The sequence below is a fragment of the Camponotus floridanus genome, unplaced genomic scaffold (assembly GCF_003227725.1).
Source record: "Camponotus floridanus strain SB8 unplaced genomic scaffold, Cflo_v7.5 scaffold26, whole genome shotgun sequence".
NCBI lineage: Eukaryota > Metazoa > Arthropoda > Insecta > Hymenoptera > Formicidae > Camponotus > Camponotus floridanus.
The window spans coordinates 1,796,624-1,814,601 of record NW_020229392.1 but is presented as its reverse complement, the minus strand read 5'-3'; the positions used below and the strand labels follow the sequence as shown (position 1 = coordinate 1,814,601).

General features: G+C 27.4%; 1 protein-coding gene across 7 annotated transcripts; it reads left to right on the top strand.

The window, feature by feature from the left end:
* The first annotated feature begins 1,080 nt into the window (after window positions 1-1,080).
* LOC105250616 lies at window positions 1,081-15,462 on the top strand. Of its 7 annotated transcripts, none has more exons than XR_003122902.1 (15): window positions 1,081-1,349; window positions 1,647-1,859; window positions 1,938-2,164; window positions 2,248-2,354; window positions 2,446-2,552; window positions 2,634-2,788; window positions 2,884-3,108; window positions 3,192-3,380; window positions 3,454-3,573; window positions 3,668-3,799; window positions 3,886-4,101; window positions 4,192-5,970; window positions 6,987-7,173; window positions 7,252-7,360; window positions 8,096-8,282. XR_003122902.1 is itself a non-coding variant. In XM_025409328.1 (12 exons), the coding sequence occupies exons 1-11, from the start codon at window positions 5,948-5,950 to the stop codon at window positions 14,727-14,729; spliced, it is 2,337 nt and encodes a 778-aa protein (XP_025265113.1). In that variant the 5' UTR covers window positions 5,864-5,947; the 3' UTR covers window positions 14,730-14,773; window positions 15,180-15,462. The 7 variants fall into 7 exon arrangements, 1 of the variants encoding a protein (XP_025265113.1); XR_003122903.1 differs by lacking the exon at window positions 7,252-7,360 and having other exon boundaries at window positions 4,192-4,700; window positions 5,005-5,970; window positions 8,096-8,279; XR_003122906.1 differs by lacking the exon at window positions 7,252-7,360 and having other exon boundaries at window positions 4,192-5,325; window positions 8,096-8,279.
* The last annotated feature ends 2,516 nt before the right edge of the window (window positions 15,463-17,978 follow it).

Genomic DNA, 17,978 nt, shown 5'->3' with positions numbered 1-17,978 from the left:
ATTATACAGATGTTATCTGTAAATATAGTACTTGTAATGTTGCTTCTGTATCACTGTAAGCACACAAAAATGATAGCATTTGCAGGTAATTATGTTATACTTATATATCATAAGAAAGAGAAAATAAAATTAAAGTTGAATACTGAATGTGCTCTAAAGTAAATCTCATCTAAATAAATAAATGCATAAATGTGCGCCCCATATTCCTCATGAAAAAAATACATAATATTAATTTTTATGTATTATTATTTTTAGATTTTTATTCTTTTAAATTCTCTAGATGCACTTTTCATTTCTCCTCTCTTTCTTTCCAACTATTAAATATAGATCTATCATTTTTAATATAGATCTGTCATTTTTAGTGTACATTATTGCAGTAAATGGAATAAAGAGCAAATCTTTTGGCACATTTAAAATGTACAGGAAAGTTTTATCTGATGCGTTTTTTTCAATAGAAATATCTGAAAAAAATGCATATGTCTTTTTTAATCTTAGTCTTTCTAAATAAAAATTAGAATAATAAATTTGCAAAATAATTTGCTTTAATATATTTTTATTGCAAACATATGAAGCAAAGTGCTCAAGGTGCATCACTATGAAAACATCGATAGAATAAAAAAATAGATCGCATACAAAAAAATTAAAATATTTACATTACATATTTGATATTTCTGCAAATATTTCCATTATTTTGAGATTGATTTGTTTCATGATATATTGCAATAATTAAAGTATGATTTCTGATATAATCTGCCATGAGACTGCAGAGAAAGCCAGCTTTAATTCTTTATTTTGTTCAATATTTTTAATAATATAATTAAATTAAAGTTCTATGAAAATATGTTTGAAATACTAAAAAAGATTGTTTCTTATGTACAACCTTATACAGTTTAAGTAAACAAAAAATTATTGTTAATAATATACATATATAAATTGATAATTAAATAAAACAATTAATTAATTAATCGACACAATCCACGTTTTTTTTTAGCTTTATGTCTAACATATATATATATATATATATATATATATATATATATATATATATATATATGTATCTGCTCTATCGGACGTCATTTTTGCTCCATCTTATCTTATTGAGATCAAAATTGCGGTACTTTGTTAATCTAGTGACTTTAGGTGGAATGAGTTCTTAAGATGATCATAAATGAGACCGGACTATGAATGCCGGCCAAAGAACGAGACAGGTCACTGTCGTGATTGGTTACCTATCAGTCCGCGCATGTGCAGTTTATTTTTACCTACGCTAAAATTGCCAGAGTTGCGCTACTGTATATATTGAGGTTAGGAAGTACGGAGACGAGAGCATGTGGAGATACTCTTTTTTTGTAAGTTTACGTATATTTGTAATATATATTTGGTATAGATGGTTAGTAAATCAGCGAAATAAAAATTATAAAATAATATGATAAAAAAATTTTCATCATATTATTAACTATCGTATGTAATTATTAATTACTATTTCAAAATCAAAAAATAAAGAGAATGTTATACATATCCTAACCTCATTTTAGTCATATATGTATTGTATTCTATGCGAGATAATCATTGAAAACGCTTTTAAAAAAGAAATTTATCGAATTTCCTAAACTCGCATAAATAATTCCTCTATATATAATTTCTAGGTGATTAAAATTAACCATAAAAGTTCATTATAAAAATGAAGATGAAGAAAATAAATCAAGTGACTCTTAAATCATCTAAAGGAAGAAAGTTAGCAAGTGCTAAGAGAAAGAAAAGAGATTTAAGCAAAATAACTACAGAAGAATTTCTTGAACAAAATTTTGAAGGTGATAGTGATACAGACAGTGATAATGATAACAGTAATAAAAATATAGGTAATTACTTATTATTTTATAAAATATTTGGATTTCCTTCATATTTTAAATTGCATGTTTTTATTGCTTTTTATACAGGTGATGAAAACTATGAGCACATTGAAAGTGATAGTGGTGAAAGTAACTTGGATCCTGTAACACATAAAAAATCATTGATGAAACTGAAAGATACTGATCCTGAATTTTATAAATATTTAAAAGAGAATGACAAAAATTTATTGGATTTTAAAATATCAGATAATGAAGATGATAATTCTTCAATAAGTGACAATGATAATAGACATATCCCTGATGAAAATTTAGAAGTACATATATTTCTTTTAGATATAATTTTAATTATCTTTATACTTTTAATATCATAGTTTTAACAATATTGTTGAATTTGTAGATTGCGAGCGATGACAGTGATTTCCAGCCAGAGGAAGTTGAAAATGATTCCAAGAAAATCACCATGCAATTATTAAAAACTTGGCAACAAGAAATACAAACAGACAAGTAAATTTTTATTCTTTTGTTATTGAATTAATAAATTAATAAATTAATTAATTAATTAATTAATTGTAATTACTTTATTTTTAATTTATAGATCATTAGTTAGTATTAAACGTGCTGTAGAAGCCTTCCATGCAGCTTTGAATAGTGTTGCAGTATCATCTGATACAAATACACAATATAAAGTAGAAGGAAGCGCAAGTAAGTTTTAATTTTCATATTAAATCACTTATTATTTTTTAAATAATTTGAATTTGAATTTTTTTCAAAAATTATGTTTAGTATTTAATGGTGTGATGCAACTGTGTATATTGCACTTACCTGATGCATTTAAGCGTTTTTTAAAGTTGGATCCAAAATCACAGGAAGCATGTAAATCTAAAAGATTTGGAAAAATACGGGGAATCTTAAAATTGTATTTATCAGATTTACTTATAGTACGTATTTATAAATTTTTATTTATCATACACAATATAATTTTTAAATAAATATGTTACACAAGTATATACTTTTAAGCCTATTCTTTTCACAGTTATTACAAAGTGTAACATCACCTAGTATTCTGCAAGTGCTTCTAAAGCACCTTCGCCAAATGTTACCTTACATGCAATCATTCTCGTCTTTGACTAAACCATTGTTAAGAATTTTGTTAAAATTCTGGTCAACTGGAGAAGAAATTGTTCGTGTTGTAGCTTTTATAAATATTTTACGTATTGCGACAAGTTACAAAGATTCTACACTTGAGAAGTTACTAAAAGTGAGATCAACATGTTATAAAAAGATTATATGGTATATAAAAAAATATCTATAGTTAATTCTATTGATGTTTTTCTGTTTCAGACCATGTATATAAAATATGTTCAGAATACAAAATTCGTATCACCCAACACATTACCAGGAATAAATTTTATGAGGCATTCTTTGGTTGAAATTTACTTATTTGATCATAATCTTTCATATAGCCATGCCTTTTTGTATATCAGACAATTAGCAATTCATTTAAGAAATGCTATAACATTAAAGAAAAAGGTAATCATTAAAAGAGATAATTGTATACTTTGTAAATTTTATTATCAATACTTAAAATATTATTTTTCTCTAGGAAAATTTTCAAGCTGTATATAACTGGCAGTATATTAATTCTTTGCACTTTTGGACAGAATTAATAACAAAGTTGAAAAATAATTCAATATTACGGTCTTTATTGTATCCATTAGTCCAGGTATTAAATAAATAATAAAATTAGTAATATAAAAATAGTATAAAAAATTTCTCAGAACAGTGCATTAATATTATAAATAATTATTTATTAACAGATTATTATTGGAACAATAAAAGTCTGTCCAACTGTACAATATTATCCATTGCGATTCCATTGTATAAATATGTTAATAACAATCTCCAAGGAGACAGGAACTTTTATACCCATCTTGCCATTCCTTCTTGAGGTATCCGTTATTATAAATTCTTAAATAATAATTATGACTATAAGAATATGTAAAAATTTTAAATATATTTAATTTTTTCTCTTTAGATCTTAGATTCTTATGATTTTAATAAAAAGCATAAGACAGTTTCTATGAAACCGATACCTTTTATCTGTATATTGAGGATGTCTAAATCGCAATTGATGGAAAATGGTTTCAAGGATAGTGTTATTGGAACCATTTATCAACTTATACTGCAATATGCTGCAAATGAAAGTTATAAAGTATATTTCCCTGATATGTGTATACCCTGCATAATACAAGTACGTAAACAAAACAAAAAAGTTGAAGAATATAATTTTTATTGTAGATATTCGAGAGAGTATTAAATTGATGTATTCTTTGCTTTTTAGTTAAAGGCGTTTCTAAAGAAATGCCATGTGGCAGCTTATTGCAAAAAGATGAAACAGCTTTTAACTATGATCGAAGAAAATAGAAAATACATTGAAAATGAGCGCGCTAAACTAACGATTGATTTAAAAAATACAGTGGAAATAACAAATTGGGAAAATAGGATGAAAACTGGCACAGCAATAGCTAAATTCTATGCTTCTTGGATTAAATTTCACGAATCACAACAACTTAAACTTCTCAATAAGACCGAAGAAGAATTAAACATACCTGTTGTGAGAAAATTGAAGAAACGGACACTTGATGAACAGAACACAGAGGATAGTGAAGAAGAGAGCGAACTTGAATTTCGAATAAAAGGAACGGAAACTGAACCGGAGACAGAAATGTCATCTAATAAGACGAAAAAACTCATAAAGAAGAAGAAGAAGAAGATAATTAGTAATATCGATGATGATTTGCCGAAGGAAAACACAGATATTGTTCAAGATATAAGTGATTGGGATTAAAAGTAGGTGTAAGATTACTTCGAGTTAATAATTGTATGTATAAACAAACAATGCATAACGTGTTCGTTTATATTCTTAAATGCATTATAAGTTTTTTTAATTTCTTGTTCTATCTTGCTAATATCTCACATTTAATAATTATTATAGCAGTTTTGAAATAATCTATGCATGCTTGTCTGATTTTGTTCTAATTTTATTTTTGATCCTCGGAGGCGAATATTGCAAAGAAAACATATAATTATTAATTCGAAAACATCCGAAAAATAAATATTGTATTTAAAACATTTACAATTCAATATTTTGTAGTAATTGCAAAGCAATAACAACATTTATGTATGATGCTATTTGATCCATTATCGTGTACGCTGCAACGACGTTGTATCGTAACAGACAACCGTCGTTGGCTCGACTCGAGTCTTGAGGTGTCGCTTTCTGATGGTCTATTTTTACCGAAAGGCGTCTCAAGCCAGTCGACAAGAAGGCGCTGTATAGCGACGGTTTGGGCGCTATTATAAAGCATCGTGTGTGCCGGCTGTGTATTTGTAATTCATCGCATGTAGGTGCGAATCCGACCGACGAGCTCGACCATCTCGGACGGATCTTCGCAGCAAAGAGAGAAGTCGCGAGGTATACACTGTCGATACTAACATCGGTGTAGAGCTGTAAAGAGACACGAACCTTCGCCACCACGGAAGTGACACTTCTCTCGCCAACCGATCCGTTCCGGAAGATATCCATTCACGTATGTAGGCGAAGCGAGCGATAAATGAATCAATACCACACCTGTCGGCCAATATATTTTCTCTGGCAAAAGTGTCTCTGTTGGAGATGCGAAATATATCTGTAGAAAATCCAATGATTCGCGTTGCAGTTTGCTCGATATAAAAATAAATTTTGTTTCTCTTTCTATCTCTCTTTCTCGCTTTTCTTCTCTGTTCTATCAATGAATCCGTTGGCTCTTGAGAGTCGCGGTGGCGGCGGTGGTGATGACTTCTGGTCCACTGCCTCTTGTGTTTAAATGATCAGTGTGCCAGTGAATATTTTGCAAGATGCAAGATTCGCTTCTCGTAGCGAGGGAGCCCTCGTCGTGGATTTAAGCGGACCACCTTCGGCAAAGTGTGTTGGCCGAAGTGTCGCGCATTACGTAAAGCTACAGGAAAAATAAAACGCGAGCAAGGAAGGAAAACAAAGTGTGGGCGAAGAAGGGACACGATTAACCCTCTCCTTGTGTGTGTGTGTATACGTCGCGATGAGGAGATCATCGTTTGATAAGTAAAATCTCTGTTTGTAATATCTCTATCTATTTGAAAAAAATAGGACCGTGAGAAAGAGGAAGAAAGCGAGCTCTTTATTGAGTTGTGTGTGGTTTTTTCCTCTTTTTTTTTTATTTAATCTCCTTATCGTTTTGTGTGCGAGAAAGAATCTTTTTTGAAGATGAAATAAGAAACATCAATCGTGTTTACTAATGTGTTATTATTTCATGATTGATAAACGATATATCAAATGTAATATCATGTAATCGCAAAGAGGGTTTAATAATGATGTGTGGTGTGAAATATGAAGAAAAGAAAAAATCTTTACGAATCTCTAAAGAAATGCATAGGAAATGTTTATATAATAATGATTATTTTTTTCTTTCATATTAAAACTATAAGAGTAATGATTCAAATTGACAGTCCCCTTTTTTTTTAAATCTGATCAAACTTACTCGAAATCTTGATCTGCCAAAGAGCCTATAGTGCCGCGAACAGCTTGACCGACTTTGAAACTCTCAAACTTCACCAAACAATCTATTTAAAGCGAAGTATCGATTCCATTGCGTAGCTAGAATTGAACCGCGTCATATTACTTTTCCTAATACGAATTAATGCAATTGAAAGAAAGAAAAAAACAAATAAATAATGTAGATATATTAATATAAAAATTTGAGAGAGAATCGGTTAAATAAATATATAAATGTAGCTAATATTTATATATTTATTATCCGCGTTTAATTTAAATATTAAATTAATGTAACAATTTATGAAACTGAAGAAAGAGAATTGCGTCATGTTTATTAAATATAATTATTACAGACGTCGTGTCTTTGTAATAATTTGTACTCTCTCGAGGATCAAGGAACAAGATAAGTTCTTCATCTATCGAATATAGCGTTATATTATTACGTAGCGCCGATTTTTTCTGTACGACACATCGAATAAATATGGTTGCTGATCGCCAGGATAACCGCTCGAACTGTTACTTCGTATTACGTTACAACAGATAAATTTAGCGTTTCTTTTACACAGGGCTCGTTGTACCACTGCCAATACCGCGACGCGGAATTAATTGGCCGCTTGGAAGGGAACCAATTCTCGTCGTCGAAAAAGCTCTGCCAGGTTCCACGGCACATCGGGCCGAGGCAGAATCTCGCGTTTTTCTCTCGCACATCTCGTACGATCAGTCAGTTATCTGAATAAAACTTGAAAACTCAAGGTCGGTGAACTTCAGCCACGTTTTTGCACGCTAAACATATGTTTTATGGATTTAAACTATTATATCGCTCGCAAATAGGCATTAAAATATAAAAAAGACTTTCAAAGGATTATATAGGATTGAATGCATGAGAGATACAGCTGCGTCACATTTTGTTTCGAAAATTCTGCCATTCACCATTTTACAAGTAACATTCTCTTTTATTTAAATCAATTATAATAATTTAATAATTTAAAATAATACAATACATAATTCAATACTATTATATTAATTTAATTAAATTAATATAATAGTAACATTAAGATATTTCTTAATTAATATTAATTTATTTTCCATCAAAATATGAAAATATAAAATATATGTTTTATTTTATTTATTTTGTTTTTTTAAATATGTTTTATAAACTTTGCTTTCGTGATCCTCAGACCGGTTGCCAATAATAATGTAACCAATATTATTGGTAATAATTGTTAGATTAACGTTAATGTTATTGTCGATTAAAATGGAATAATTAATGCAAAGAAAATTAATTCTTCATAAATTTCAATAATAAATTTCGAATAAATATCATCAAATTAATATGCATTAAATAAGCAATATTTAGATTAAATCATTCTGTTTTTCCTTTCAATTCTATTTAAATATTAAGACTTAAGAAATTTTCAGCGAATATTTTTTAAATGAACCTAAAATTATGATGTAATCGAAAGATTTTTTTACTCAGAATAGAATTATATGTTTAGAATATTTTTTATCCAAAATAATCTTTGCAAAAAGGTATTGTTATTTTTTATAATAATTACAAAATTATTATATTTGTATGGCTTTAATTCTCAACATTTGTACGATCATCGCGGAATCTCGTAGAGTTTGCGTAAATGGAGGATCCGTATCGCGTTGCGAACGTTTCGAATGTCCGCAGACACGTTAACGCCAAGCGCAACATTCTGAGCAACACGTCGTACGGCTTCACCTGTACCAAGGATGCCGAGTACAAGTGCAGCGTGAAATACAGTGGAGCTTCCTTGCAGGAGAATTATTTGCAACGTAGTGTATCCGCGGACAATGTTGTAATTCGTTCGCGCGGTTACAAACCATCCGACAGACACGATCCAGTCAAAAGAAACTTCCTTGAGAATCTCACTTCAAGAATATTGCACTTCGGCATGGTGAGCATTAAATAGCAAAATATTTGATGTTTTTGAAGTTTTGTAAAAAGAGAAAAAATATATTAAATTCTCAGTGTATCTTAAAGTTTAATTTTACTTCATTCTTTTGAAGTTTTGTAAAAAGAAAAAAACATTAAATTCTCAATGTATCTTAAAATTTAATTTTACATCATTGTTTTCATACATGTGAATTCTAGAATTATCACGTACAATAATAAGCTAACTCTTTCATTTATGTAAATAAGTAGGAATTTTTAGTCGATATTTCTTTAATTAATTTGATTAGACATTTATACTTCTGTAACTTTTTTTAACATTAGATATTCGATAAACTTTGAACTTAAACTTATGTTAAATTAAATTTTAAAATTTTTATTTTTAAAGAGAAAATTTTTATTATGAAAATATATTTTATTGATAATTAAATATAATTAAAGAAGTTGTCGAATCCTTAGCAATTTTATTAAAAGATAATTAAATGAAGATTGCTCAGAAAATTCAGAGATAAGGAAGAAAGGATAATATATTTCTAAAATATAACATTATTGATTTTGTTTGACCGATATAAATTTGAAAGAAAAAATTTGATTATTTCTTAACTACAGGAAGGGAGTGAGACTACCCCGTTTAACTTGCAAAAGTTACTTACTCCGGCATCGGACTCTCATGAGCTACTGCAATCAAAAAATAGTAGGTTCTCTTATCGATAGAATTATATAATAGTAAAAAAATATAATAAAATATAAAATGTATAATATAAAAGAATATATTTTAAAAGGAATCTTCTCTGGACGACAAAAATATCAATCAATTTATATGTTGAAAAATATGATTTATGAGATCTTACTTTTTCTTTCAAAAGAAAAAGTTGGGTCCGTTAAAATTTTAAGAAAAAAGTAAAAAATTAATTTTTAGAAAAAATGTTTGCATCCTCGTACTTTTACGCACCGACACATCCTACGGTCGAGGATCAGGTTGAACTTGCACGTCGGATCTCGCATTCACTCAGCGATGTGAAAAATGTCAAGAGTAAAGGGCAAACGATGTATGTGAATAGAAAAAAGCGGTCTGTCAAATGGATCCATGATGGAAATGGTATGCAACGCGAAATTTGCTTGATGATTTGTTCCTACAATTAAAAACATTGTTTATCATATTCTCATCATGCGTTTATGATCAATTTAATGTTGATGTTATACGAAATTATCAAATTTCACTGATAATAATTCATTAAAATTTACTGTTATAATAATTAAATCGATTAATTTTATAAATTCTAATAATTTATAATTAATGAATAATTAAATAATACATCTATTTTTGATATATGTATCGATTCTTTTTTAGATATTACGTTTAAGTTTAGATCTATTATTTTATATTCTTGTCTATCGTTATCGTTAATAAACGGTTAAAAAATTTGGTAATGTGATTGTTTACATTAATATTTGTCCATCTGCTTATTTTATTAAAAAAAACAAGTAAAAAATTAATTAATATATATTAATCATCTTCTCATTTTTTTCTTCACTTTATACAATACAATATGTTCATAATAGATAGTATTTTGCAGGTGTCGAAGACGAAGAAGAATCTATTACAACTGTTCATAAGGTAAAGAATATACAATAATATATATCATGTATCTTATGTATATCTTTAAATCTTTTGCGATGAGATTATGTCTCCACACACGATTGAGTAAAATTTCTCTCTAAACAGGACAAGCTACCTCTCAAATGCGTGATGAATCCATGCGGAAAAGTGCTAGACATTCAGGGTATTCAGGCATTAGGTGAAGAGGTCAATATTGCATCGGTACCAAAAAATCCTGAGAAACTCTTCGATATTGTTCGCGATTTGAATAATCAAAGAGGACGCGGTAAGTTCCGTATATAATTTAAGGGACACACAAGCTATGGAGTAGAATTAATATTACATAATATTACATAATATTACATAACATTAAACATTATATATACATATACATGTATATGTTTAAATTTTAATCTTTTTATATTTATTTAATTTTAATATCTATAATATAATTTTATCAGTTTTTATTAAATTTTAATATCTATAATAAAACAATATATATGAGAATAACAATATGCATGTGTATGCAATCTTTTGTTGGAAAAGATATGATATTTCCAATTCTAAATATACGCATTACTACTACATGTATGACGTTGCCAAAACAATTCGCAGGTGCTGAGATATTTGCGAAACGTAGGAAAAGATCGGAAAAATGGGTGGTGGATCAAGAACAGCCGCAGACGCCCAATACTCCTATCACACCGAAAACGCCAACGTACTCAGAAGAATTAGTAAGTTACGCAAAATTATCTCTGCGTGCGCATATAACTTTAATCCTTTTTATTTTTTATTAATTTTTAAAGGATTAGAAATAATTTTACTGTGATTAAAAAGATAATTTATGTTTTGTCTTATAAAAAAAAGGTTTAAAAAGTTGTAATTTCAGAAAATTAACAGTTTTATTTTTCTAATAAAGATACTTGTATGATTCCAGGAAATTAACGGTAACGCGAAATTCGTGACGCCACCATCGTTGACACCTCATACGCCGATCTCGAACACTGATAAATCATTTTATAATCCCTTTACAGTGGACATTTCCGTTGAGAACGCGAATATACCGATAACAGGTACGTACTAATATAAACGTAGTGAAATCAACAAAATAATAATGCAAGATGATCTCTCGTTTGGCTAATTTAATCGCGCTCGAAATCGATTTTTCTATTTTATTCATCACATTTTTATATTACGAGCCCTTATCAATGTCGCCAAGGTTTTTTTAAATTCCAATTCAGAATTTAATAGTATTACATTCCATGTTTTGACATTAATATAATATAGTCAACGTTTATTTTCTCGAACAATGTTATTTCATAAATCTTCCATTGAAAATATAATGGAGATATTCCGAGGCACAATTATTTAGAATGCAATTATGTATTGAAATTATTTAGAATGCAATTATGTATTGAAATTTTCAATTAATCTGACATCTTTCATAAAGAATTTTAATATCTCTTTTATTATACAACTTACTTTACATTTGATCTTGAACTCTTTTTATTGTTTTTCAAAAGACTGCATATAATATAAAATAAAAATATATTTGTTACAGAATATAATTAATATTCATATAATAATATAATTTATATTAATATTTATATTATAAAATAATTATAAATAATTTTAAAAAGAGAAAAAACAATCATGCAATTTTGTATTAATTAAATATAAAATTTTTTAAAAGAAATTCGCTTTCTTTTTTCCATCGGACGTACGTCAACAGGAAAGTGTTCTAGAATGTCAAAGATACTTGACACGTTTCCGAAATAGAGATCAATGTTTGGATGAGCCGGTTTTGAAACTTAAGTTGAACGAGCTTTGATGTTCTAATTGGCAAGCGTTATCGATGTTATTTAATCAGCGAAAGTGAATACCTTAACGGCATATCTAAAATAAATAATAACTTTATATCTTTTGATGCCAATTACTTTTTTTATAATAACTGATTCATTATAGATTAAGTAAACATTTTAAAGTAAACATTAAATCTCGCGATAAACTAATACATTAAAGAGCTCATATTGATAAGCATACAAGATTATTAAAGATATTATTAAAAAGATTTCCTGATAACATAATTTGAAAACATTCATTTCATACTAAATTGGACATATCATAATATTTTTAAGAAAAAGCAGATGTATAAATCTGAAATATTGCATATTCTGTGAAGATATTATATGTATATATATATATATACAAAAAAAGTAAGCAGAGACATATGTAAACTAATATTTAATAATAAAAATAAAAATATTTATTTTTATTTTTACAATTATTTAAACATTAGTTCTTTCTATTTTTATATATACATTTTAATTAATAATTATTAATATATTTTTTGTTTTTATCCTCTTGTGTGTGATGCTTCAAATATGTAATTTTTTTAATCCTTTGAAAAGATGCTGCTCGTACAAGATCTCACAGCAGAGTTTTTTCTAATCACCATGTTTTGCTGCTTCAAGTTTAATTTGCGAATTGCAGACAGGCATCAATCGCGCTGTAATACTAACCGATGCGGTCATTCGAGCGAGGTAAAAAAGATTTATCTGCGAGAAATTGCAGTCGGCACAGACTCTGATTTCCCTCTGGACCAATCTCGATCATCCATTGTTGAGAAATCACATCGTATCGCTTACGAACCTACTAACGATCGACGCTCTAATATCATCAATTATCGCACTGTCGCCAATAATAATAACAGATATATTAACAATTATCAGTCATCAAGGAAATCCAATTTTTGCAACGTGCAGAGCAATAATAACAAAGACATGGGAATTCAACAACGTTTCAGTAACAAGTACGACGATAACGTGATCGCCAATAAAATTGGAAATAAGCAACAAAGTCAGATGCAGAATGATAATGAAGAAAACGAGTACACACCTGTACCAGTAAAGCAACTAATACAAGAATTTGAGAAGACCTGTAGACCGATTCTGCAGTACAAGCAAATCAGTCCGAAGATCATTCCAATCGTACAACAGTGTCCATTAGACAATGACATTGCGCGTTTTTTCGAGACGAGAAATCCTACCAAGTATAATAATGGAGAAGAGGAATATACACGGTGAGAATTTAAGGATTCTTCGAGTAATTTAAATAATTTATATTTGTGATATTTTATTTTTTAATATCGATATAACATTCGATCTTTTTGCAATCAACAAAATTATTTAAATGACTTATAATTAATATATTTTGAAAACTTCTCAAGGAAACTTGATTTGTTCGAGCAACATTATAGTATTATAATATTTTTTTTAGCAATATATATATTTTTAATTTAATCATAAATCTAATAGATACTATTCACATTATATTACGTGCATTCAAATGAAGTCTAAAAATTAAATGCGAAAAAATCTCAAATCTATCTAGAAACTATCTCAATAATAAATTGCACAGCACACGCGAAAACTACGAAGGATCTGCCCAACTAAAATCCCGATATAACAGTCGATTATATGATACGCGTGGAAATTACGAGAGGAAGCTGCAATCTCAATGCAACGAGCAATTATGTTGTGCACACGAGAATTACGAAGGATCAGCGAAACTCCAGTCTCGCTGCAACGGCTACGTTTCCATCGACGAGAGCGAATACACGACGGATGACACTGATTCCGAGGAAGAGATCAACGACTATCCGAACGCAACTAGATCTATCGATTGCAATCATTCCGCGCCATCCACTTTGTTAAATTGCTGCGACAGCAGCGAGTACTCATTCGCATTCGAGGACGAATATTCAGATACTCGGCGTCACTCGATTGTCTCGCAGGAGTTGGAAACTCTTTATGCCAACGGCACCGAGGCAAGATTCGTTAACACTGAGGTTGACATACCACCCGAAGCAAAATCGCTGATGCTATCGATGGTCACTTCGCAAGAAAATATACTCGAGACCAAGAAACATCTGCGTAGTACGCCAGTCTTGGATAATCTCTTAGGCACCGCTACTCCAGACTGCAAACTCAGTGATGTTAACCCAGAATTAGGCAAGTTAACACGCATGCGCTTTCATAATTCTGATGTTATTGCTATTGCTGTTAAACATGCAAAATGATTTATAACAGTCTTGTATCGACATTACTTTTACAATAGATAGAAAATTTTAATTAAGACTATTCATATTGCTAAATTATGTAAAGAAATATGAAATCTCTCATGTATTAAGAAGATACAAAATTATATAAAAAAATACAAGGATAATTTTTAAAATAATTTTTAAAATATAATTTTTTGTATAAAATAATAAGAATTATTTTTTTCTGATTTATATAAAACGTTAATATGAGTTTTTTTCTTATAGTTTAAAGAGTGAGATCGATATAATTTTATTAGGGAGATATGGATTTTCATATATTTATATATTTATATTTATATATTTATATATTTATATTTATCAGTATATTTATCAATATATTTATATATTTATATTTATATTATTACGAAAACGCAATTATTAACATAAGATTTATTTTTTGTTCTCGTCACTGATTGAAAGTTGTATTCTCAAAATTATATCGATTTTAATTACTATTATTAATACTCAATTATTTCTTTATGATATTTATATCCACACAGATTTATATTGTTTTTCAATTTCCAGGAAACAAACTATACGAAAATGACAATTATACTGGACCGAAATTGACCAGCCTTCATAATCTGACGAATTATAATACGGCACCGCGTGGATGGAATCAATCACTCACATTCTATCGGCCTATTAAATTCGAAAAACCACAGGAGATTATGTACTCTGATTTTTAGGAGTACCATTTTAAATCTTGTAATTAAAATCCTTTTACACATCAGTACGTAATCCTTTTACACATCAGTACGTCATAAATTTATCTTTTAGAAGGAATTAATTTTTTTCATATATATTATCAGATTTTTATCTATCTATATATATATATATATATATATATATATATATATATATGTTGCATATACACACACATATATATATGTTTATGCAACAATGAATTAATTCATAAGATAAAAAAATAAAAATTTGTATTTATGTAATGGTAGCATGTAAACTTTTATTTCTTTAAACACAATGATTATATATTTATTAATTTAACTTTTTTTCCATAGTATTGTACTACATATTTTAATGTTATTAATAATTAAGTAATTAACCTAAAGTAAGCAAGATTTTAATATTTTTCAATTAAATAAATTTTTATTAAATTAAACAAATTTTTTTTCTAGGAATTGAAAGATCGCAAGTCTTCCTTTGAGAATTATCGGAATGTGTTTTTCGCACTGTTGCATTCATTCGCCATCAGCATCATAACTTAAATCAGTGATCTGCCCTGATCACTCAAAGCACGACATGTTTGGAATTTCGTTTTGTTTGGTATATCTCTACCACTTCTATCCCTCACGAAAATATTTAGTGTTGTTTATGTTTTGACAGTGTTACATTTTATTGCATTTTACTTTATTATATTATGCAAATAAATATATGTTGTTTTCCTAATTATCACCGTGATTAGTCTACAATCTTTATACCTTATCTTTACATACACTTTCAGATTTTAGATAGATAAGATTTAATCTATTTTCTTGATAGCGATGACAATAAGCGTTCAGAAATATTATAGACAATAATTAAATTTATATGTCGATTTCAGAATGTGATATATTTCACAATTAATTGCCTCTTGATTTTGCAATTTTATTCAATCATTTCATAATTTTCGCACTATTAGTCTATCCATACCGCTTTTTATAATAATACCTATTACAGCATAAAATTTCTTATATTAATTAATTATTAATAGAAAGATCGAAGATTTTTTTAAGGAAGATGAGATCGATTTTATTATCTGCACTTTTACGTATTCATGTATATTTATCATTAATGTGTATTTATCAATATAAATATTATTTATGGAATTATCTGCATGCGTATTGTTTCTTGTAAAAAACAACACATTGCAATATAACAATTTCAAAACAAGTTAATTTTTCCAGATTAAACTATTGAAAACGATAAATATCTATCAATAATACGCTAACAATCCAATCTATTGATAATTATCTTTTCAAACATAAACAAGATATCACTCAAATATCATTAATTTTTTATAAATTTCATCTTGTTCTCATTTTTTGTTAAAAACAACTTTTTTATTATTCCAAAGCAATTAGAAAAAAATTGATAAATAGATCTTATTATATTTTATATTATTGATACCGTCATTAGCAATTACTCATATAATAATATGTTACTTATTCATATTTATATCACAATAATCGATGATATAAAATATATGCTGCTAAGTAAATTATATTTTTAAAATTATTTTTAACTTGAGAATTTTTTATTTTAGATTTATATTATTTATATTACTTATATTATTAAAAAATATATTTTTACTTATATTATAAAAAAATATATTTTTACATTTTGCGAGATAAATAACTATTATAAATAACAATTTATTTTTTTATTTTTTAGTAGTTTTATACAATATATCTTATCTCATACACACACATTTTACATGTGTCATATTTATTAATTTGTCATATTCTCAAAAAAATAATGATACAAATAAAATAAAAGAAAATTATAAAATTATAAGATTGTTCTTTGACATAAAACCTATGATATAGAAAAATTAGATAAGGTTTAATAAAATCAAATCATATATACATATATAAGTTCTATATATGTAGATATATAAATGTCTATTAGTTTTAGATATTTTTCAGTGACAAATTAACAAGGAACAATTAGCAGGACATACACATATATATCCTACAGAGGGCCTACTCAGACCCAGGCAGAAATATAACATTAATTAAACGTTGATTCGACATTTAAGCTCTGAGTTGAGAGCTCACTGTTAATTCGACTTGAGCGACTACTTGAGCGATTGAGTCGAATTAAAGGTCGAAATTTTACAATATCTTATTATTTTTAAATGTTCGTGATATCTAAAATTATCTAAATTGATTGTGTGTAAGTGATTTTTTTATTATTATCTATAGATAATGAATATGATATAAATTTATGACCGATAAAAATTATAATAATAAAATTTAATTTAATTTTGGATATTAAAAATATTTATCTACATAATATAATTTTCACAAAAATCGATGCGCTGACAAATATTCTTAGATACAATAGAAATAAAAAATATTAAAAATAAATAATATTAAATATTAGGAAGAGCAATTTGGTATTATTTTACTTTAAACAAAAAAATGGAATGAATTCTTCTTCTTCTTCAACAATCTCTCCTCATCCACTTCTGAATGTAGATTTCCCCTTAAATTCTCCAATTTGTCTTATCCTGTACTTTATATTACTTGATATCAATTATCACAGAATTGTATGTTTCAAACATATGTTTTTCAACTTCCTCTGATAATAACTACAATAAATACATAATATTAAATTTTTTTATTTTTGGTACGTAATATATTTAACTTTTATTTCAATTTCTGATTAGCTAGAGAGATGTAAAAAAATGTATTACTGTTACTATTGTATTTATATTTAAATTTTATATAAATATTTTAATATATTTATGTTTTATTTTTTTCAAAGAAAATAAATTATATTTATTTTCACTTTTGTATAATTTTTTGCACATTTATAATATATTAGCAATATTTTCTCATTGATAATACAGTTATATCTAAAATAATCTTTCTTTCTAAATTTATAAAATTTTTTACATAATATATAATTTAAAAATTCTGTTCATTTTTTATGCAACTTATAAAATACAAGTGTTATTTCTTATATGATTATTCTTTAAGTTTTCTATTTAATAAAATTAATAAAATTTTATCTTTAATTTTGTCGTGATTTAATTTTTCTAAACAAGACAATCTAAAATGACTTTCGCGAAACAATATAATTAATTGCTTGATTTAATATTGAAATTTAATATTGATTTAATACTGATAATCAATCAATTATGTATTTCCGACTGAGGAAGATAACACATATTCTTAAAAAATTTTAGAAAGTTTTATCGTTTTATCATT

Excerpts from the sequence above, each read along its gene's own strand:
- LOC105250616 (XM_025409328.1), top strand. The coding sequence starts at position 5,948 with ATGAGGAGATCATCGTTTGATAA. Across the intron at positions 8,343-8,947 it reads GAATATTGCACTTCGGCATG|GAAGGGAGTGAGACTACCCC; the intron begins GTGAGCATTAAA and ends TCTTAACTACAG. Across the intron at positions 9,033-9,257 it reads GCTACTGCAATCAAAAAATA|AAAAAATGTTTGCATCCTCG; the intron begins GTAGGTTCTCTT and ends ATTAATTTTTAG.